Source organism: Sycon ciliatum, chromosome 10 (assembly GCF_964019385.1).
Source record: "Sycon ciliatum chromosome 10, ocSycCili1.1, whole genome shotgun sequence".
NCBI classification, from domain to species: Eukaryota; Metazoa; Porifera; class Calcarea; order Leucosolenida; family Sycettidae; genus Sycon; species Sycon ciliatum.
The window spans coordinates 9,220,903-9,244,628 of record NC_088652.1 but is presented as its reverse complement, the minus strand read 5'-3'; the positions used below and the strand labels follow the sequence as shown (position 1 = coordinate 9,244,628).

The following is a 23,726-nucleotide window of genomic DNA, read 5'->3' as shown; positions in this document are numbered from 1 at the left end:
TCCAGACCGTACATGCCCTTTGGCAGACAGAGCAGAGCCGACACGCACCCTTTGCTGTCTGCCCGTCAGGTAAGTACTGAGCCACGTGAAACAAGTACCATGGATTCCATGGCGCGACAGCTTGTATAGGAGCCCGCGTGTCCATACTGTGTCGAAGGCCTTGCTTAGATCAAAGAAACATAGCATGCTGTAATGGCCGTTCTCACGAACAGAAGACATCGATTGAACAAGTCTGAGAAGCTGCCAGGACGTAGAGTCGCCTTTTCGGAATCCAGACTGGGACGGATGTAGAACAGGAGACAGGTAAGTGTATAAGTGGTTGTACATAATACGTTCACACAGCTTGGAGATTGTTGACAATAACGAGATCGGTCGGTAATTCGATGCATCGAGCTTACTTCCCTTGTTCTTAAAGACCGGAGTTACAATTGCGTGTTTCCAAATAGCAGGGAAAGCACCAGTTGCAAACGTGAAGTTAAAGATGAGGCTGAGAGGGTATGCAATACTGGAACAAAATAGTTTCAGGAGTTCATGAGAAATACCGTCCGCTCCCGCAGCCTTTCGGGTCTTAAGGTTGCGGATTTGCTTTGCCACAGCAAAAGGCGTGGTGGTGACATCTTGCAACGTAGGTGTAGTTCTTCCACGTGATGGGGCGTCGGGTGGCTTGAAGTCTGGCACATTCCATGAAGGATCATCTTGTGTTCCAAAACCAATAAACTGTTCGTTCAAAGCATCTTGTCGCCTGGCTGGGTCACTGGCTTTGTTTCGCGCTCACACAAAGTCTCATTTAGGGTTCCCAGTAAAAAGGCAACATTGCCTGTTGGGAAATCCCTAATAAAATAAGAAAAAATAAATAATAATAAATGGAGCAGGCCACCAGGGAACGAGAGCCTGAGCGGCTTGTCGCTGGAAACGCTGGTCCTAAGCGGAAAAAGAGATATCAGCAATGTGATGAACGGCTGAGGGCTCGCGACCACCAAGAGAGTTCCTCCGTGGAGTAGCACATAATCTGGCGTTGAATGTTGTCGAATAGGCGGAACGGTCGAGGGCTCTGCTACAGTCCGTCGAGCAGCAACCATCAAGAGAGTTCCTCCGCGGAGTAGCGCGTAATTTGGCGTTCAATGTTGTGTATAGTGAAATGACCATGTCACACGTGCATACTCTCATATTCTTCATACTTTGCTTTATTTCGAAACAATACATTTTTGAGTGGATGACTTATCAAATTCGGTGAAATGGGCTGTCGATAAAAACAGTGCTCTGTGAACTGTCTTCCGGTGAAATGGGCTGTCTGTCAAAAAGGTAGTCTGTGAAATATCATTCTGTGAACTGTCGTTCCGTGAACTGTCGTTCTTTGAATTGGGGCACCTTGGTGCCCAGTTCGTGTGATCCCTCCTACCCCCCCCCCCCACACACATACAACAACAGCAAAATCACATACGTTTGGTTACCAGCTGGGAGGGCTAAAGCAAACATTCGGAAACCGATGGGTAATAATTATTTGCATAAAATGGAAAGAGTGTTCTCAGGGATAGGTGCAAATCTGGCAACTCTCGATAATGTATCCATAAGCAAACATGAACCTAGCAGCAAAATAATCATGAAACCTCTTTTATGGGCGAACAAAAAACAATTTGCAAATAATGGAGAAGTAGAACACATGTCGGCCTGAAGTATTTAAATATTCGGGGAGGAGACAACAAGTTTAATAACGCAATAAGGAGGACGAGCTGAATCAAATGCCGCATCAGCTCGCCCTCCTTACTGCGTTAGCAGACATAGAACACAATGTTAATAACATTGAAACCAATTGCATAAAAGGAAAAAGGGGATCAGTAATTTTGAACCCTAGTCAAATACAGCAGAATTCAATGAAGCGAATACTCACATAGAATAAGAATGCCATACACCCTCTGAGAACACAACGTCATGTTAAGCAAAGGAGAACAACGAACAACGGGATTGAAGCAACTACAGTACCATCATGCAGCGTGACGAGCAAATAATGTCACGCGACCAAACCTGACATAAAGAGTAGATAAACAAGATTGTGCAACTCCGCACCTCTCCTGCACAATCAATCGATTCTGTAGATACCCGGCACATGGAGGAATTTTTTGTTAACGTCACCCTGTTCGGAAAACATGGCGCGTGTTCTGCATTTTGCCGCAGAGCAGTGTGAGAGCACGTGCTGGGCACCGACCTTGTATTGTAAAGCCCAGCCAAATGCATGAGGCAAAACTTCACTTAAGACTCGCACCATCATCTGGGGCGCCAAACATTTTCGTCGTGGGCTGACCAATCCGTTTATCTACTCTTGATGACATGCATAAAAGGGTAACAAGGGTTTAAAAATTTAATCGATATCGGTGTCAATTCGAGCATTACCAATACATTTAGAAACATAGAGGGCATGTCCTACTGATATACTTCATTGAATGTAATCCGACCTCACACAGCATTCGTGGGTAAAGTAATGTCGGATTTGGAACACTTTGTGCACATCGTTACTGACATAAACGGGAGAATCTCTGTAGGAAGAATATGCAATATACATTACGGGAGAGCTAAGGATTGTGTGAGAGTCGTGATGATGATGATGATGATGATGAGATTGTAGTATGTGAACATGTATAATGCAGTTTTACGTAGTCACGTGGTGTGCTTCACTGTCCGAAGAGTGCTCAATACCCATGTATGGCAGAGCCTTGTACACAAGAGAGAGATTGGAAGCTTTGTTACAACTCTGAGTTTCACGTATTACTACGATCATCAGGCAACTATATGCAGTTTTAATTAATAATTAAGGAGTGAGATACAGAGGAGTACTTATGCGACAAGTAAAACATGTGCGTGCCAGGTCTTGAGAAACATGGGCTGATGTGGATGCTCAGTGAGTGATGGTATATACATTACAATCACGATCTGGTCGGTTTGCCTGCGGATCTGATTCGCTGTTTCCGTATAGGTCACTCTCCGTCATGTTGACTGCCCCTTCATTACAATGCAGAGCATCAGATGACACCTGTGGTTCATTCCTGATTTTGTTTGCCTTTGATCGTATCCGTTGGAACATACTGATCACAATGACCGTCATGATGCAACCAAACGCAAAGGAACCAATTCCAATACCAACCACCAACAATGTTGAACTGCTATTGTTCAATTGCCCTACGACAATAGGAAACGCACAAAGGAGCATTTTTGAACCTGGATACACCTTGAATTGGTGCGAATGATAATTCGTTCCTATATTTTTGTCTTCTATTTTATATCACCTGTTTAATCTCTATGCATACAATAATGTACACAACAAAGTAGCTTGCAGTTGCGCACGTTATGTTTCCCGTAACGCCCAATTTCGCGTCAAATTTCGACCTGAGATGCAGCTCTCTCGCGTTCTTTGCCAATGCGTGAGTCAAATGGCCTGAGCGGACCTTCCACGTCACGTCCAAATAACGTGCAGCCGCTCTCTTTTCTTTAAATGTTGCGCACTTTTTCATAACGGAAACTGTCAAAAAGCAAGTGAGAAAACCAGAATGAGTTTCAAGGCCTGGTTCCAAGACTACAATTATATCGAAAGACAGTGAACAATCTACTTTACAACCAAGACCGTGTGTCCAAAAGGTCCGGCATCCCTCCAGCAACTCTCTTGTGTATCACTATGTGTTAGCTCCAGTTTACAAACATTATTTTGAAAAGCAATTGGATGCCAATGCTATCAAGTTGTTGTCAAACCCTTAAAAGAAAAGCACGCGCATTTCGCTCCAGAACAATCCGGATCACATTAGAAGCAATGCTATGCCGTGATAATTATGATGATAGTGCTCAGATGGTGAGCCGAGGAAAAGAATTGTAACATGGAAATTGTGGGCACAAGCTATGCGATCGAGTCCACCAACTAATCCATATTTTGAGCTGTCAGACCTGCACAATCTTGCACAAACTGACAAAATGCTCAAAATCTGTTGGTGGACTCGATAGCATAACTAGTGCCCACAATTTCCATGTTACAATATGAAAATAGTCCTAGGAATTTTTCCCAGGAACATTTACCAGTCATTGTTGATATGTTGATATTTGATGAATGGTCGTTCATGTGCAGTAGGTAGTTGAAACAGCGTCAGAGTAAATGTACCCTTTTTCATGTACCTTTTTCTCTCCTTTACCTAACTTTCTCGAAGACAGTAATTCAATGTATCCAGTCTTCCTTGGCCAGAACTTATTCCACCTCCACGCACCTTCCTGGTTACTAATATCTCGAGCGTGTATACAACTATCTCGATCACTCCTGCCATTGCCCCGCTTGCTTTTCATGATCCACTTTCAATCGCCGCCCAGGGTTAATTTTCTGGCTAGTATCAGTTCTAGCAGACTGATAAATCTTTTTGCATCTCGCCTTCGTAGAATACAACTAATTTTAATGTAGGAAATAAGAAGAAAGTGCCTGAAAATCCCTTATAAATGTACTATTCATATGTATGTTAGGCAAGTGGCAAATAATGACATCACGACGGGAACAAAACCATCAAGTTAAATGCTATTGTGAGACCGTCAGACTTACGAACACATGAGAGAACTTGTGTTGTTCCTTTGCACACTGGTTGACTATGGAGGTATACATATCCAGGGTCACAGATGACGTTGCCTTCAGGTGTTATGGTAGAAATGTGATCTTCGGCAGCGCGTTGACAAGCTACAGGCAGAATAAATTTTATTTTCATTGGCTGAGGGAAATCTTAAATTATCTTTATATTTCTATAAACTTGGCGGGAACAACTTTAAAATTTGATATCAATAAAATTGACTCGGATGGAGATATCAATAAAAGGATAGAATTTACCGTCATCACCACAACAATGAAGTCATGATTGTTTCCAAAATCGATTTCATGTTCTATTCATCGATGTGGATGATCACGACTGAAGATTAGTTCCCTCTCTCGGGTTACCTTCCTTCTGATTCATTCACTTTGATTCCCTGAACCGCTGTACGGCCAATCAGCTGCCACTGCTCGACGTCGTAGACATCTCGGCACCAGTCATTGGTTCTCATAAAGTGGAACGCCTACCATGAATATCCTCTATTCATTATGATCATCATCATCATGATCATCATCATCACAAGCTGTTTGGATTATGAATACTCATAAAAACAATGAAACCCAGATGCTCTGCTGATAATTTCGATGTTTACATACATCCACGTCTCTGCGCAGCGCCATAGTGAGCGGCGTATTCAGTCTGTACAGGCGAGAATAAACAGCTGCATGGGTGAACGAAGATACTCCAGGCAGCTGGATTGATAAACATTATCGTGTCTGGATAGGCTAGATATGGTTTGGATTCCTGGATATTAGGGTAGATAACTACTACGCACAGGACCGCACTTAGGGGAGGATGAATAATGAAACAAACCTTTATATGCATAGCCGCTCACAGGCTATAACTGAACAATGGGAAAAATGGAACACTGGGACGATGAGAGGATAAGGGTATGAGTGCTTACCAGTTTCGCATATAGTGCGCAAAGGTCCGTCTTCATATTTGCCAAAATCCTTTGTAGTCCACCGTACGCGCTTTCCAGTTGAAGCAATATAGCCGTTGGACCTGATCCAGGCAGCTTTTCTCTCGTCGAACTGCATGCCAGTGGCACAATGTGATTTAAACGCCTTCCAGCTCAGGACGTTGCCATTATTCCCGTCGCATACTTGTACTGCAGTAGTATAGTTTAACCGTACCTCGCGAGGGGTTTCTTGGAGGACGGTACGGGTAAGGTTACAAAAGTGATAGCCCTCCAGTTCCTGGTGTGCTGCAGGTAAGTTTGCATATAAACAGATTACAATAGGGATATAACAAAGGTAGAGATTGAAAGCCAATTCTTGAGAAGTTTTTGTTACTTTCGAAACCTTTTCCCAGTTCTTTTTTTACTACAAAACCCTTTACCGTCAAGCGAAAGTGAAAAACACCAAATTGCGTTTCGTGTTGACTTCTTCAGAGGTTCGGCAAATGCAGAGATTCTTCACATGTAAATTTGTGCTGGTGTTAGTGGAAGGGTTTGTGGCAGCACTTCTTGTGTGCTTTTCAGTCCGGAGCTTGGAACCAACAAGTGCATACCATAGGTGGAACCTTTACAGAGTGTTCATACTACGGAGGAGACAGAAAAGAAGGCTTCAAGGATAACTTGGTATAGCGACGGCTCTCAACAGTCTCGCAGCGCACTGTAAAAATGGTACCGCTCAAAAATAATGTTGGCACGACTTAAACAAGTGGTACTGACATGTTAATGTAGTTTTATTTTTGTCAAGAAGCCAACATGGTCAGCAATCGAGGACATCTGAGAGTTGTAATTTTTGTACTCCTCCGAGGTGTGATTTTTTGACGTGCTGGGCCAAGCACAAGGAAGCCATCTGCAAAAAAACGGCAGAAAATGGTTGTTGTTTGATCCTTTGGTGTAATCTTTGTTTCTAGTTGAAGCTAGTTGCTGTTTGGAGCAGAAACGCTGAAATTGACTATTTTCTGCATGTACTCATACATGTACTCATGTACTCAGGCATGCAGTCTCACTCGTATTTTAGCTCTTTTTCTGGAATGGATGCTGCTCTGCGCCCCTTGGTGAACATTTCCTGCGCTCGTGGAGCAGCTGAAAAGGACCACTGGTATGTCTAGTTCCTGGTTTGAAAGTGGAGAGTCGACTTTTGTGCCTTGAAAAAGGAGTAGAGAGCGATAAAGGTACGTCTGTGGTGTATTTTTGAGTGCTCCTCGTACATTTTTGATCGTGATAGAAATTCTCAGACCAAAGTCAGACCAAAGTCAGCGCGATGATGGCCGGACAGTTTTCTTGTGGATTTTTTAGTTCTTTCATCTCGTATCTATGTCAGTATCGTGATGGTGAAGTGGAGAGGATGATTTTCTTCCTTTAGGCTTCGTTCGGCCGACTTTGCTTCGTCCTCGTTGAAAAGTGATCCTGAAAAAAGGTCGATTCGCAAAATTATGTTGATTTTGAATGTACGTGATGACATGCGATTGCTGGCTATGAGAATGGTCAAACTTCCTGAAGATAGTATTCTCGGAATTGGCGTAAAATAACATTATTATATTCTTAAAATTTGGGTATTGAGCCAATTATAAAAGTAAAAAGGAAAAGGACATATGGAAACAAGTAAAGAGTAACTCTCCACCACTGAAACTAAATACTATTATACAGTCAAACAGTGCAACAACTAGGCACAAAACTTCTGCCTTCCCCTCTTTGGTCTTTACATAACCTTGAACCTTCCAAGTTGGAAGGCTGTCGGTTAGCGCTACGGAGATGTGTTGAAGCTAGGTGTCAGGACGTCCAATGTCTCAGTACTCTGTTAGTTTTGTGCCTAGTTGTTGCACTTTCTGACTGTATAATACATAGTATCTAGTTAGAGTGATGGAGAGTTACTCTTAACTCGTTTCCATATGTCCTTTTCCTTTCTACTTTAATTATATTCTTAGCAACTTGTACACAACCATGCAACATGAATTTCGAGAGGACCTTTAGCGTTTTCCCTCTACAACGCGTTAAATTTTATAGAGCTTTTTTGATCGCGATAAAAGGTGAGTGAATTCCTGCATCATATCAGTGAATAATTACATCACCAAACTTACGAATACATGAGAGAACTTGTGTTGTTTCTTTGCAGACTGGTTGACTATGGCGGTATACATATCCAGGATCGCAGATGACGTTGCCTTCTGGTGTTATGGCGGAAATGTGATCCCCGACAGAGCGTCTGCAAGCTGAAGTCATAATGAATGCACATACAGGTACTACGACTCAGAGCTCACACTCTCGTGGCTTATTGGTTTGAGACCAAACAAACGATCAACTCTTTAACACAATACGTGATACCCGTCACGGTTATGTTTCGACAAACCAGTTGCCTTGTGGTAAACGGATTACAACTGACTTTGAACTGAGTCGACTATACAACGTAGCTACATGTATTTTGTATTGGATGGTTCAACCTGGCATAGTGATTGCCTTGATGTCAGATCAGATCAGTATGACTCGTTCATCGCTAGTCCTTTCTTGGAGCATCCTGAATGTCGTGCTGTGTTTTCAGATGATCGTTTCTCTATTTAGCAACGCGTACACAGTACTGCACTAAGTTGTTGAATGGTTTGGCAGCTGTAGGTATTTCGACTAAGAAACCCCAACCACGTGCAAGCAATATCGGAGCAAACACACACTTCCGTTCAATGATTGATATATAGGTCGAAAGCAACTCGTTTGGTAGGTTTCTACACAGTTACACTCTTTGCGATTATTTCTTTGTGTATGGTTGCGCATTTATCTTTGTTGCTTTTAGCCATTACTCTTTGCCTTGTTTTATGACCCCTTTGCTTTACCTGTTCATTGTTATTGCTCCCGTTCAATTCAATGCTTTGGTCGTTGTGACCATCGTTAAATTTAATATGCTGATGTGGCCATGGAAAAGTAGAGAAAGAAAAGGAGTGGTGGGCTTATATTTTACGATCAAAGTCCGCTCCAGTAGGGCTTTGATTTACTGATCAAGTTCTCTTGGGTTTTTTTCGACTCGGTCTCCAGAAGGTTGATTCGCGCTTTCAAGCGCAATAGGAAGATCGAAGTGCGTGTTCATGTCAGACATCAAACGAAAACAGTCGTGTTCATGTTTTATCAGCCAATCACGGCCCTTTTTGAATATTTCACCAGTTGGATGTGAGTGGGTGCATGTCAGAAAGGTAATCAAAATACTCAGCCTACATCACAGCTCTTTGTGCTTCCCTCGGCGGGCTGTGATTAGGCGATCTCACACTCGTACTCTTGCTTGATTCTATTACATGGTATAATCACTGCATGACATGAGCAGTGAGCGCCAGGAGACGTGTGTAGAAGGTAGCATAGTACGCAGTTCGCACTAATAACAGAAAAGGGGAGAACATTTTTCACTAACATGGTGAATATCTCAACATAGGGTACATGAGACGAGTAGACAATCATGGGTATGCATGTAGCACTCTCCAACTACATGCTGATATGTACAGTCATGTACTAATAGGTATGGATTGACAAGGGATGGTACTTGATATTGGTGATTAGAGCGAAGAAAGTAACTTGAGTTAGAGCAGGAGACGGTCATACATTGAAGTACCCACCCATATACACCAATCATTTTAAACTCTTCGACAATAATATTATGAGATCAGCTTGGCTGGAGGTGGGATGATATATCCTGCTGCGACAGTGGATAGTGCGCCCTGAGTCCGCAGTTGCCTGTTCTGTCAACCCTCAACTTATGTGTTCTAGTCTTATCTTCGTCCTCTCTTCCATTTTGAACTCGGATTGCGAGCCAATTCAATTATGGAAGAAAAAGAGAAGGGCAAAAATGTTACGAGTTATGAATAACTGTCCGCCAACGTAACCAGATCATATACAGTCATCGAGTGCGACAAAATGGCACAAAACTGACAAAGAGTATTGATTGAAAATTCCAATACTCCTTGGCAACACAGAGTTTTTATTGCAATCAGCAAAATGTGAAAACAACAATGTACAAAACCTCAACGCATTCAAACGCAATCAGGGCTGGTTGTGGTGCTGGTGCTGGTGGTACTGAAGCGGGTGTATTGAAACAAAGATACAAAAGCTGAAACTAGGCGACGAACTTAAAAAGGAAATTTGGAATAGTCTAATCCGAAGAAACTCTAGGCAGATGCATCAAGGTTGTGTAAACGATTCAACTCAATCCCTAGACGAATACACCTTGTCAGTTTTGGGCCATTTTGTCGCACTCGCTGACTGTATAGGATCTGGTTTCGCTGGTGAACAGTTTGTGACAACTCGTAAAATGTTTGTCCTTCTACTTCTCTTCAATTTACCAATCTTTCTTGGAATTTTTTGTGTTGAGCTGCGTTTGTGTTCTTTTGTAACGAAGCAAGACCACCAACGCTGAGGAACTTACGATTCTCACATATAGTGCGAATAGGACTGTGAATGCTAACGTTGTTAGTAGACAAATGCAGGTGTTTTCCGCTTGAATGGATAAAACCGTTGGATTTAATCCAGGCTCCGCTCATCTTGTCCAGCCGCATGTCATCCGCACAATGTGCTGCAAATGCCTCCCAGCTTAGAACTTGGCCATTAATCGCATTGCATGCCTTCACTGCGGCTGTATAGTAAAATCCATCGGTATGACGCACCTCTTGTAGGATGGTATGCGTTCGGGAGCAAAAGCGATAGCCTTCTAGTTCTCTGTGTACTGCAGGTTCAGAGAGAAAATGGAACAACAACGGCATATCAATGTAAAATATCTGTTGTTACAAACTAATATCCAGTGTAGAAAGGAAAGGACATAAGGACACGAGTTAAGACTAACTCTCCATCACTGTAACTGGATACTATATATACAGTCAGAAAGTGCAATAACTAGGCACAAAACTGACAAGAGTACTGAGACATTCGACGTTCTGACACCTAGCTTCAACACATCTCCGTAGCGCTAACCGACAGCCTTCCAACTTGGAAGGTTCAAGGTTATGGAAAGACCAAAGAGGGGAAGGCAAGCGCAACGAAAACGAAGTCTTTCCATAACCTTGAACCTTCCAAGTTGGAAGGCTGTCGTTAGTGCTACGGAGATGTGTTGAAGCTAGGTGTCAGGACGTCGAATGTCTCAGTCCTCTTGTCCGTTTTGTGCCTAGCTATTGCACTTTCTGACTGTATATACTTGGTCCGACTTATTAAAATGTGCGTTTCGCTTCGAACGTCAACCAAACAAATTCAAATAATCTCAGGACGGAGCAAATTTTCCAGCTACCTAACACTATCCTTCAGTTGTCGATTTGTGACGTTGAACAAGAAATGGCTCCAACCCCAAAGGAGGCAGCGACTCGAGCGTTTTGCGTGCAATTTTTGTCGTCAGAGTACTCCTGTTGCTTCTTGCGCAACACAGAGAAGGCCTGGTGCTGAAATCAACATCCCACTGCGAAGGGGAATTAACACGGAGTACCAGAAACTCCTGGGCGATCGTTCTCGAGTGCTTCCTGGCGGATTGAAATCGCTGCAGTCGCTGTTTCCTTGGAAGAATCAAGTTCAGCAAACGCGTCATCCAGAAACTCGTGCAGAAAGCACCTGCATCGCTCCGTCCAGTTTGTGCTGATCTCTCTCGCATTCGTTCACGATGTGGCGGCCGACGAATCAAGAACACAGAAGAGATCTTGGAGAAGTTGATCGACATAAACAACCGCCCTTGAGGTCGACTTTCAGGCGACAACCTGGCTGGAAAACTGAAGCGCAGAGAGGGTGAATACGGTTCGTGAATGGTGCGGAGTCCTCGCCGACTCCTGGGAGCCGCGATCGCGATGCGTCACAAGATTGCCAGTCTCCGGGGCCAGTGGATTCGTGAAACAGGCAGGGAAGAGCACGCATGGTCTGATGCAGCTGACTGTGGGACAGTCATGTCGACACAGATCAGACTCAGTAGTTCTATGAGCGCGGCACACGGTGATGAGAAGTGATTTTTTTATGCGTGGTGGTTTACTTGTTCGCCTCATTTGAAAGTGTCGTGGGAGCGTCAGGCGAAAACACCTACAGCCACCATTCTGACAGTCGTACTGCACGAGGAGGAGGCGAAGTCGATCGTCTAAATCGTGCCTATAGAGTGATAAAAACAAGGACGCGCAGTGTAGCTTGGAGGAGATGAAAAAATGCCGACGTTTTGCAGGTTGACGCACTTGAAGAAGCGCCCTGAGAAACCAGACAAAAACTAGAACGTCAGGCCAAAAAAACGACACAGTAGTTGTCTATCTATCGTCTCTTGGTCGATTTTTGAGTACAGGTGCTCCTTTGGACATAGGCTTGAGTTTTGAAGTGAAGCGCACAATTTAGTAAGTCGGACCAAGTAGTATCCAGTTACAGTGATGGAAAGTTACTCTTAACCCTTTATATTAACTCGTATCCTTATGTCCTTTTCCTTTCTACATACTTCAAAGTATATTTATGGCTCAACATCCGAGTTTCTAATATCCAGTGGATTTTCGTTTTCAACAACAGACCTCAAGAGAGTAAATTCATAGAGATTGAAGACGCCTTTCTGTTGCATTTTCAGATGCTATTTTACATCCTTCATTCATAGTATACCCCCTTGACCCGCACAATCCATGTTTATTCCGAGACGGGAATGGTCGGAGGAGTGCACCGCCCTTGACCACCACAGCTCTTGCATCACCTACTACTTCTTTGTTGTCTTTGTATTTTGTCTTTGTCTCTTTCATTACCCCCATTATTTTGTATGGATTTGCACATAGTAAAAAACAAATATTTTAAAAGAAATAAAAAATGAAAAGGGCTGCGAATGACGCACATACCATGTCAATTTGGCAAATTCAGTTGGCACTGCGTTCGGAACCAAGCAAATGCAAGTATGTCGTACACTTCGGTGACGGAAGGAAATCTACGATAGGAAATACCGTCCACTATTATGCGAGTGGAATTATTGGGTACGTTTGGGCAGAAATGTTCAGAAAGTGGTGGACATCACGCAACTGCATTGTAAATAAAAGGGGGTTTGTCAACGGACAACTGCTTTTTATAGTAGCAGAAGGCAGTAGTAAACCAGGTAAGAATCACATCGTCAGACTTACGAACACATGAAAGAACTTGTGTTGTTTCTTTGCACACTGGTTGACTATGGCGGTATACATATCCAGGATCACAAATGACGCTGCCATCTGGTGTTATTCCAGCAATATGATCTCCAGCAGTGCGATTACAGGCTGAATTCAAAACGAAAGGAGCACATTTTCTCTTGATCAATTTTAGAGCTGTGATGATACGACTCTATCCAGAGCATGGCAACATGACGAGACCAAATAAATAGAACGACGAACAAGTAAATTAACATGTACATGTATTGTTGTGAAACCACAAGTTCTCGAGAGTGAAAGGCCTTCTCGCTTGTGACATTGTGTTCGTTCCAATGCAGTTGTATTCCGACTCCGCCGTACCGTTGATGTTTACGACGTAGTATACGCTACATGCGCTATGTGCGGTTTGCTGTGTGCGCTGTAGTTGTATGTTGTATGTGTATGCTTTTCTCATATACGCTGTCATTTTCACGCTATAACTACCTGGTGGTTTTAGTGTTAGTTATTCAGTTAGTTCAGTTCATTCAGTTGTTCATTAAGTCATCCATTGTTCATTGTTATTGGTCGATGGAAGTGAAATATACTGTGTAAAGGAAAAGAGTTGTCCTCGTGCCGTGTGGTCGTACGATCCTGACAATTTGGAGAATCTTAGAGGGTTCACAACATTTGGCGACCACGCCAGGATACGAAGCGAGCATGGCACAGGAACTATGGATCATCGAAGCCAGCTTTATCGCCAACGGAATTCGGTATGGATTTGAAGGCGATAGGTTGAGGGAATACGTGGAGAAGAGGCTCCGACAGACCGAGGAGTTTGAAGAGCGCAGTGCTAGACGGCAAGAGTGTGCGCTCCGCGCAGAGTTTAACGAAAAGCTCAAGAAGATGGCCGAGCGCATCGCCGTCGGTACATATTATGAGGAAGCAAAGCGAGATTTGCTTGCCTCGCCCGGAAGGACGCCGGACAAGGCGTGTAAGACTTTGCTTGCAGACAAGCAGCGGTCAGAAGAGTATTCGAAGCCAGTGGGAGGATCAGATCCGAGGCCCACTGGGTCGGTACAGTGCATGGCGACATCGGTCGGAGACGCTCAGAAGCAGCTGGAGTCTCGGCCGAACGAGTTAGAGGCGCAAGAGTTAGAGGCGCAAGAGTTAGAGGCGCAAGAGTTAGAGGCGCAAGAATTGGAGGCGCAAGAGTTAGAGGCGCAAGAGATAGAGGCGCAAGAGTTAGAGGCGCAAGAGTTAGAGGCGCAAGACATAAAAGCGCAAGGCGTAGAAGATAAGGAAACGAGAAGGGCGATACTACTGGTTAGCACGGAAGAGGTCAACGGCGAGACTGTGTGGAACACAGAGATCGGATGTGTGTTCTGGGGTTCCGCGCCCGCCCCGGATCGAAGCAGTGTACCAGTGACCGTGTCGTGTATGACAGCCCACATCGGCGAGCTTGGTAAAAGTATCGGTTGTGTGTTGTCTGGTTCAGCGTCCGCCCCATGTCGAAGTGGATCGGTAACAGTGGCGTGTGCGACAGCCCACAGCGGCGAGCTTCGCGATGTCGAGTTGTCTGAAGTGGTGGGCATTAGTGATATTCTACCATGGCCACCACCGCAGCAGCAGATGACGCGTAGTAAGCCCCAAATCGTTTGACTTGTGAGTTTGTACGGCGGTGAGAAGCCCTTTGGTGGGGAGAATGTTGTGAAACCACAAGTTCTCGAGAGTGAAAGGCCTTCTCGCTTGTGACATTGTGTTCGTTCCAATGCAGTTGTATTCCGACTCCGCCGTACCGTTGATGTTTACGACGTAGTATACGCTACATGCGCTATGTGCGGTTTGCTGTGTGCGCTGTAGTTGTATGTTGTATGTGTATGCTTTTCTCATATACGCTGTCATTTTCACGCTATAACTACCTGGTGGTTTTAGTGTTAGTTATTCAGTTAGTTCAGTTCATTCAGTTGTTCATTAAGTCATCCATTGTTCATTGTTATTGGTCGATGGAAGTGAAATATACTGTTGAGAATAAATAGTTGTCCTCGTGCCGTGTGGGGTCGTTCGTTCCTGATACTTTAGAGAACCAGAGGGTTCACAACATGTATTACAGATACTGAAGGGTAAGTAGCCTGTGCTGTCCGTTACGATAACATGTCGTTATCATTATCTATTCATGTCAGCATGCTGGGCAGCTATCAGTTTACAAACTTTACCCTTTTGAAAATAAGTTCACCCCGATTATTATCAGATTCAATCTTTTTTTAGGAAGTCGCGATACCAATGACGCGCACAAAATACCAAAGTAAAGAGCTGTCACTCATCCACCTAGACCAAAACAATTCAGAAGCGACTGTGATCAATCCCGTCCGATGATCTTCCAATGGCCTATAAGGCCACACGTTTATACTTCTACATGTATGTTTTTCGTCACCCACGGGCATACGATTGCGGAGTCTGGAAGAAAGAAAAATGTGCTGCACTGTGGGGACCAGCACATGCACATGTCTACCCCGGCACGGTCTGCACGACACATGATGCGAGGTCGCTAGTGCTATAATACAGTCAACTTCGCTTGTAACGACACTCGGCAGGGCATGAAAAAGGAGTCTTTATTTGCGAAGTGTCGTTATACCCGAAGTCTCAATATAATTATGTATTACAGGGGGATGGGACTTTGCTCTGGGCATGGAAATTCTGTCGTTATTCGCGAATTGTCGTTAAATCCGCAGTCGAACTTATTAGCCAAGTTGACTGTACATGTATAATACACTGACAAAGTGTCTGGAGTCCTTGCTGCTAATAGTGCTCAATACCTCAAAATGCGCAGAGCGTACTACACAGAGGCAGAAATACAGGGACCAAATCTTTCTCGCAACTCGGAGTTTCGTGTTCATAAACACTCATCAGACGAAGAGTGTTTATGAACACGAAACTCCGAGTTACGAGAAAGATTTGTTGGTCCCTGTTGTTCTGCCTTTGTGTATAATACACTGTATACATGTTTTGCTGCGAAATCTACCAGCACGTGCACAGAAGCTCCTACCAGGTATACAGTCAACTTCGCTTATAACGACACTCGGCGGGGCATCAAAAAGGTGTCCTTATTCGCGAAGTGTCGTTATACCCGAAGTCTCATTATAATGCATTACAGTGGTATGGGACTTTGCTCTGGGCATGGAAATTCTGTCGTTATTCGCGAATTGTCGTTATATCCGCAGTCGTTATTGGTGAAGTTGACTGTAGTTTTCTAAGTTGTTGTTAAGTTTGGATGCTATTTTACATTTCATCGATTTTAGTGCTGTATGCCCAAAGGTCGATCTAGTGAAAAAATTGTTTCGGTACTTTGACAATACCGCTCCGGTTCAATGAGTGTCTAGACAGGCTGCGAGACAGTCTCCAGCGCGGTATCAACGAAGTCCATCAGCGGATGACTACCTGGAGACTAAGACCCAATATCGCCAAAACTGAGATATTATTCCTGCCGAACTCAGAGCCAACCAACCTATGCACTCACTCTTCCCGGATCCCTCAAAGACCGCACAGTGGTGACGCAACACAAGCATCTTGGTTTGGTCATTGACTCAGACTTATCGTTTAGTAGACATGTCGAATATATCTGTAGCAAAGCCAGTAAAGATGTTGGCAACCTCGCTTCTCACTGCTCCCACCTACCGCTTGAATACATTCGCCTTTTTTATCATTGCCATATTCTTCCCATTTTTCTCTATTGCTCAACCGCCTGGTCATCCCTACTAAGTAAATCGGTAATGAGTACCCTGGAAGTCCACAATAAGAGGATACTGAAAGTCCTTTTCCGCAAACCATCATACTTTCCTTCTGCCGAGCTGTATGATATGTTTAACACTTCCCCCATCTCTAGTCAAGTGGATTGAAAACTGTGTATTGTTGTTCATTCTATTCGTCCTGACAAAGCCAATTCACACTTGCGTAAATATAACTAGTTTATATATTATATATATAACTCGTCCTACGCGCAATCCCTGCACTTTACCTAAAGCCCGAACATCAGCTTATACCAGATCTCCGTTTTTCGCTGCCTATTCTCTCTGGCTGGCCCTGCCTCTATCAGTAAAATCGTCTTGTACGCTAAATGAATTAAAGTCTAACATGAAGCTCGTGTTCTAACAACTGCTAATTCTTGATCGAGATTTGTTTCTCTTCGCCTCCAGTAATGTGTAACATTTATTTATTTTTGCTTTGTTTTGTTTACTGCCATGGCTGGCTACCGCCCCCCCCCCTCCATATTGGCCTATATTCTTTGGCAACGGAAAGGTGAAATGGATAAATAAATAAATAATTCCATTAATCTCTGTACTTACCGATAATAAGAAGGGAACAAAAACGTTTGGTTAGTAAATTGAATATGTGGATTGCGTCGATGCTGACAACTTTTCTTTCGATACTTTTCGGTCATTTTTTAATTCTTTTACACCTCTCGCATACGATATTAGATTTTCGGGTGACTTAACGCATAGACATGAAAAAGGGTGGGCTACAATGAGCTCTAGCGTGGCCAACAATAAAAAATAGTTTATTTCACGGCTAACGTCAGACTCGGCAAAAGGCCGATTTTTCTGCATCCGTAGAAACGCCACCGCCCTTCAAGGATCAATGCGCATAAGGCGAATCATGGCCTATATGTTCTGCATAAAATATCATGTGAAGAAGAGGTTGGTGCGACGTCGGCGATAATTGGGGAAATTTGTGTTGATCCCTACGTGGCAGCTTGCGCAATTCCTGCCGACTTGAATTCTCACTTGACTGACTCACGACGGCCATCCAAGAGCACGCAAGAAGTCCATCAAACCTTTCACTCGGCAAACCTGAAAGAAAGCACCACTCCCTTCTCAATACACAGTATTTCGGGTTATTCACCCCTCATCAGTTGAGCTTGAGTAGGCTGAGGAAGATTGTGCCTGAAGAGCACCACTTATATATACATGGTGCTCTCCAGGTACAAACATCACCAGGGACAACTTACAGAGACGTTCCGTTTCCAGCTTGACAAACACCTGCTGAACACCAGATAACAGCGGGAGTTAGTGTTGCTCGTGGAGGTGCTGAACAAACGCTGAAATATCATAGGCTCAGATTGACGGCTTTGATTGCTTCTTTGTTTGTGTATACGGTTAACGTAGTAGTGTTTCCAGTTTCCACACGCCTGTCTCTCTCTCTCTCTCTCTCTCTCTCTCCCTCGCTCTCTCTCACTCTCTCGCTTTCCCTCCTCCACCCACTCTTGGTGCGCCTAGGCGGCCATGAAGTCGAGACCCTAGGTCGGCGGAGCTCCCTAAACCTCACCACCACTGCCACGATTTAGGTTGTGCGTGCTTCCCCTAGCTGTATCTCATGTTTTGCATTTGAGTGGTCTTTGTAAAAAAAAAATAAGAAAACATCGCCTCACGGAAGATCGGACAGAACCATGGGCTTCGCAAACTCACACCATATAGCTGGATGTAATATAATCTGCTTCCAGGTTAGATGGACTCTGTTGCCAAGGCCATTAAATATTAGCTTAGGATGGCATTATAAATAATTGGGGAAGGAAGGTGCCACAAACCATTACTTTTAAGCTCACACTCCATCAGAAACTTACGAATTTCACATATAGCTTGTAAGCCTTGATTCTCAAAATATCCATAGTTGTTAGTAGACCAGTATACCCAGTCTCCATTGGATTTTTGATAACCTTTGTCGCCAATCCATGCGGCCATCATGCTGAATTGCATGCCATCGGTACAGTTTGCTTGAAATGTTTCCAGGCTTAGCAACTTGCCATCGTACCCTTCACACACTTGCACAGCAGTTGTATAGTTATATCCTCCCACACGATATTCGTACAGGAGAGCCGTATCGGTACTAGAGCAAAATCGATAGGACCCTAGGTCTTCGTTTGCTGCAGTTTTGGACAGAAATGGAGCATAATAATAATATTGAACTCGGATGGTGAGCCAATACAGTTATGATGAAGAAAGGAAAAGGACAAAATGTTACGAGTTATGACAAACTGTCCACCAACGAAGTCCTTCCCCTCTTGGACCTTTCCGAACCTGAGCCTTTCAAGTCAGAAGGTGGTTGGTTTGCGCCTTGGAGAAGTGTTGGAGCTAGGTGTCAGGTCGCCGAATGTCTCCGTACTCCTTGTCGGTCTTGTGCCATTTTGTCGCACTCGCTGACTATATAAGATCTGGTTACGTTGGTTGACAGTTTGTCATGACGAATTAATGGCGGCAGTGCAAAGCGTAAATGACTGCATAACTTTTTATTAGGATTTTCCAGAGGCTAGTCACCTAACGAGGGGTTCACTGTTTTGAATGGTGAACTGCTAAAGTATAAGTAGTGAAAAGTAGTGCAGTGTGAAGGCGTTGGGGAGCATGCAGGTGTGGTGGGGGAGGTGGGATGTACATGGTGTCCGCATAACAGTGAATGAAGCATAATGTTTGCAAGTGAGTTTGTGAGGCTCGTCATTACAACTGGACTCCATGCAGCTCAGTCAAATCGCTTGACTGAAGACTGAAGGACCATACTACGACACTATACTCAAATACAGGCCGAACATTCCACTTGTAGAGGAGAATCATGACCGATGGTGTAAGACGATGTGCCACGTGACAAATTAGTTTTACTCTTTGCTTCAATCTGTGGCAGATGTTTAGGTCTGCACTGAAGCGAACTCCAAGATATAAGAGGATGTCAATGCTGGGAAAGGGTAAACCCTCCATAGTGTAGCTGGCATATGTTGGCGCTGATGATGGTGCTGCGGCTGGAATATAACGGAAGCTTAAAACAGATGTTTTCGACGGCGAAAACACTCCGACTTTTTCCTGGCCCAATTTTGGCATGCATGATTGTGTGCTCGCATTCCGGGACTGGACAGAAAGCCTTTGTTGGGCAAAATTATAGTGGAATCATCCACAAACAAGAAGGTGTGCGAGTGAAATATGGCTTCTGGTAGGTCATTAATGTAGATCACGAGCAGTAGATGTGACAGATATGATCCCCGGGGCACACCACGGTTGCTGACTTTGGAGTTACTTACATGCATGACTCAACTTTCACGGCCATGCGTCGACTCTTCAAAATACTCTTAATCCAAGCGGTGATTTTATGGTCAGAGAATTTGGTGACTTGACGGAGGAGAGTTGAGTGGCTTACTCTATCAAATGCTTTGTAGAAATCTAGGGAGAGCAGGGAGACGTTCAGACGCTCATCAATATCGTCGGCCGTTCACTGGGTAAGTATAATAAGCCGATCTGTCGCGGATTCACGTACGCGTATTTTTGACTGCATAACGTTTTGTTAGTCACGAGGGTGGCCTGTGTCATGGCTTGATCTAGCGATGAGCGCAGTGCCGTGCTTCTGTGGTCGATGTTCACGTCCTCACTAAGTACTCTTTGCAGGGAGTGATGTTTATCTAAACTACACATAAACATGGACCACAACCACACACATACATACTATATACGCGCTCGCTGGCACCCACGGCCCACCCAAACACACATACACAAACACACGCACACACACACACAAACGCAAGCACACACACACGAACGTAGACACACGACCCACCGCCACACAAACATACACACATACACATATATACAAACCTACGCACACACACACACACACATACACACCCGCATACACACACACACACATATATCACACGCGCGCACTTTCTTTGCGGATTCTTGCGTGGCTGAGTTGCATCATCCTAGACGGTTCCGATCTAGAACCTCTCCTTGAGTGAGCCAATATATAGGACGCAGATTGTCCGTGAAGCGACCTCCTTTCATGTTTACTGTTTGCTCTTGATTCCAGCTACCCTGTGTCTCGCTTCCTATTCTTCCTATACTTGTGTTGGTACTTAACACACACACACACACACCGCACGCACAAGCACACACATTCGTACACGCACACGCACCACATACACAGTCTGTGTTTACCACTAGAAAAGACTCGATGATGCAACGGAAGATCGTCACAAGAAAACGTTCTTAGAACACACAAACTGTTTCCTGATGGTGTGTATAGGCATGATGACTTTCAACAAACCCTCAGCTTATCTTATTTATTGCCCCCTCCCCTCCCCCTGTGCCTACTCCTCCCCAGTTTTTGGTGCACTCAAGTGTCCCTGAAGCCGAGACCTCAGGTCGGCGGATATGCTCCAGTTTCGTCACCACAGCTGCGTCTGCTACCACCTCTATCATGCAGTATTCTGTTCTCGAGGTTCGTGGTTTCTCGTAAAACACACACACACACACATACAAACACGCAAACACACACACACACATATGTCACACGCGCGCACTTTCTTTGCGGATTCTTGCGTGGCTGTGTTGCATCATCCTAGACGGTTCCGATCTAGAACCCCTCCTTGAGTGAGACAATATAGGACGCAGATTGTCCGTGAAGCGACCTCCTTTCATGTTTACTGTTTGCTCTTGATTCCAGCTGCCCTGTGTCTCGCTTCCTATTCTTCCTATACTTGTGTTGCTACCCAACACACACACACACACACACACACACATACACCGCACACGCAAGCACATATATTCTTACACACACACGCACCACATACACAGTCTGTGTTTACCACTAAAAAAGACTCGATGATGCAACGGAGGATCGTCGCAAGAAAACGTTCTTAGAACTCACAAACTGTTTCTTGATGGTGTGTATAGGCATGATGACTCTCAACAAACCCTCAGCTTATCTTATTTATTGCCATTTATACATTTTTGTCTTCTTGTCGACTCCCCATGGGCTTATATGTGAATTAATTTTACACTTTAGTCCACACTCAGGCAAAACGCGTAAAGACACGGGAGAATCTAGGGAAAGAGATGGCAATTCTCTGAATCAGGCGGAAAGGATAGAGCATCGCCATGGGGATGAACCTCATCGTGTGCGCTCTGCATGGCAGTTTTGGGTCAGTCAAATATCAAGTCAACCCTGCGGAAGATTCAGTCGGGAGAGTAATGTAACTTTTTCTAAGTCTAAAGATAATGTGTAATGGTCGCGGCTTGGATGACGACTGCAGCATAGCTTAGTGATCGAGCAAATCTGGCCTTAAAACCCTCATCCGTCCGACCAGTAAAAATTCTACGACTATCGGTCGATCAGTAAATCCATCATATCTCATTCATTTCTTGACCAAATTCCATGATCGAAGGGTCTCTCGCCATTAGAAAACACCAGGCTATTGTCTCAAAGAATCACCGAAGAGCTACAATGCTCACCTGCAACGATATTGTCCACCGAACGTAAAATCACGGCAATTCCGAATTTTCTGCGCTCGGGAATATTTCAAAGTCAGATTTTTTTTTTGCATGCCAGTTACGTCACCAAGCACATGCTCATGACGTAAAAACCAAATAAATGTTCTTTATACAAAAATTCAAAGTCCAGCGATGGAGGAGAGTGAAATGGCGAGACAATTTTGGATACTGCCCGCAGATCTGGCGCTGGGGCAAGTTTGGCAATTTTGGCAAGCTCGACTTGTGCCTTTATAGATGTCGAATGTGGCCTCTGTGCATTCGTCGCGGAAGGTCCTTACCAGGAAGCGCACGATCATGGAATTCGGCCAATGGAGACTAAAGTTATGATAATTTGAAGGTAAACATGTGTCGTGAAATTGCAATTTTGGCCTGCTCAGCGATTTTGTCGGATGGATAAGGGTCGCGAGGGGAAGCGAGGGTCTCTGGTTCGATTCCTGGCGGTGAAAGTCAATAATTATTATTATTTCTTCAGACCTTTACGGTTTGCACCTTCCCCTCAAACAAAATGAAATTGTCTCATGCGTCGCTAACACTATATCCGAGTGATCGGCAAACTAAATATCAGCTTCGTCTACATACCTGGGATAATCCTGACAAAGCACGGGTCCAGCATCACCAAGGCCAAGAACACCATCCGTAGGCGTGCCCTCAACCGTTCTTTCATGTTTATTATCCTTCAGTTACAATACACTAACAAGACAAAATCAATTCTTCCTGAACTGTAATTTTATTCAACGAAACGATCAAACGTGGTGCAATAAATGACTTGAATCTCTTGGTTCCCTTGGCTTAAGAGTTTAGAAAGCAACAATATGTCCAGCACAATGGAGCTTACTCATAACATGATGTGTGTCCGTAAGTGTACATGTATGTGTGTGTGTGGGGGGAGGTGTGTGTGTATGTGTGTGGGTACGTGTATGTGCGTGTATGTGTGTGGGTGTGGGTGGGTGTTCATCAGCCTTGCAAAGTGTTGAATGGCGTAATCCCAGCATAATTGCTATGTCTAACACAGCTGTTCGCAATCATCGCTTCCGCGATGGATGGGCATGTCTTAGTCTGAGTGTGTGTGTGTGTGTGTGTGTGTGTGTGTGAGTGTGTGTGTGGGGATGTGCGTGTGTGTATGCGTGTGGGTGTGTCCGTGTGTGTGTGTGTTAGTGTGTGTGTGTGTGTGTGTGTGTGTGTGTTAGTGTGTGATATCTAGCAGGCTTGGCCATTTTTCTCCGCTTGCAGGAATGTTGTCTCATACGCAGGCATGTAACTGGAGTTCCATTCATTTTCAGTCTGATGCAGGGAACGAGTTTAACATCCATGATTGTGTCTCATGCGTACACTAGTCGTTTGAAAAGCTGAGTGTCGTGTAAAAACGGAGTAATAATAACATGAAGAATTCGCATATTGCCCATATAAACAAATCATCCGGGGTCATGCATCTGTCAATGATCGTTATCCGGAGTTGGTTGTTGCGAGGTTGAGGAATTCCTGAAAACCTGAGTGCTGAGTGACAAATTAAGACGCATATGTCATGACAAGCCATTGACTTCCCGATTTTTCCTTGTATGCCACGAATGATGCGATAATGTTATGTAACATCGCTACACATTCTCTGCGGATGCTTACGTAGCTGTGGTGCATCTTGGACGGTTCCGATCTATACTTCTTTGGGAGAAAGATAGGAAGCAGACTGTCCATTGTGCGACCACCTTTCATGTTTGGTGTTTGCTCTTGATTCCAGCTGCCCCTGTATCCCACTTCCAATTCTCTTATTACCTTTGTTACTATCCACCACAGACGTGTAGCACCTTCCACACATAAA

The 23,726-nt window shown here is 44.3% G+C and overlaps 1 protein-coding gene across 1 annotated transcript; it reads right to left on the bottom strand.

Annotated features, from left to right (window-relative positions):
* Positions 1-1,468: 1,468 nt before the first annotated feature.
* Positions 1,469-22,656, bottom strand: LOC135825831 (uncharacterized). Its single transcript, XM_065338462.1, has 8 exons — positions 22,493-22,656; positions 18,229-18,528; positions 12,633-12,764; positions 9,956-10,252; positions 7,638-7,769; positions 5,509-5,811; positions 4,565-4,696; positions 1,469-3,171 (listed from the first exon to the last, which is right to left on the bottom strand). The coding sequence occupies exons 1-8, from the start codon at positions 22,575-22,577 to the stop codon at positions 2,891-2,893; spliced, it is 1,662 nt and encodes a 553-aa protein (XP_065194534.1). The 5' UTR covers positions 22,578-22,656; the 3' UTR covers positions 1,469-2,890.
* Positions 22,657-23,726: the final 1,070 nt, after the last annotated feature.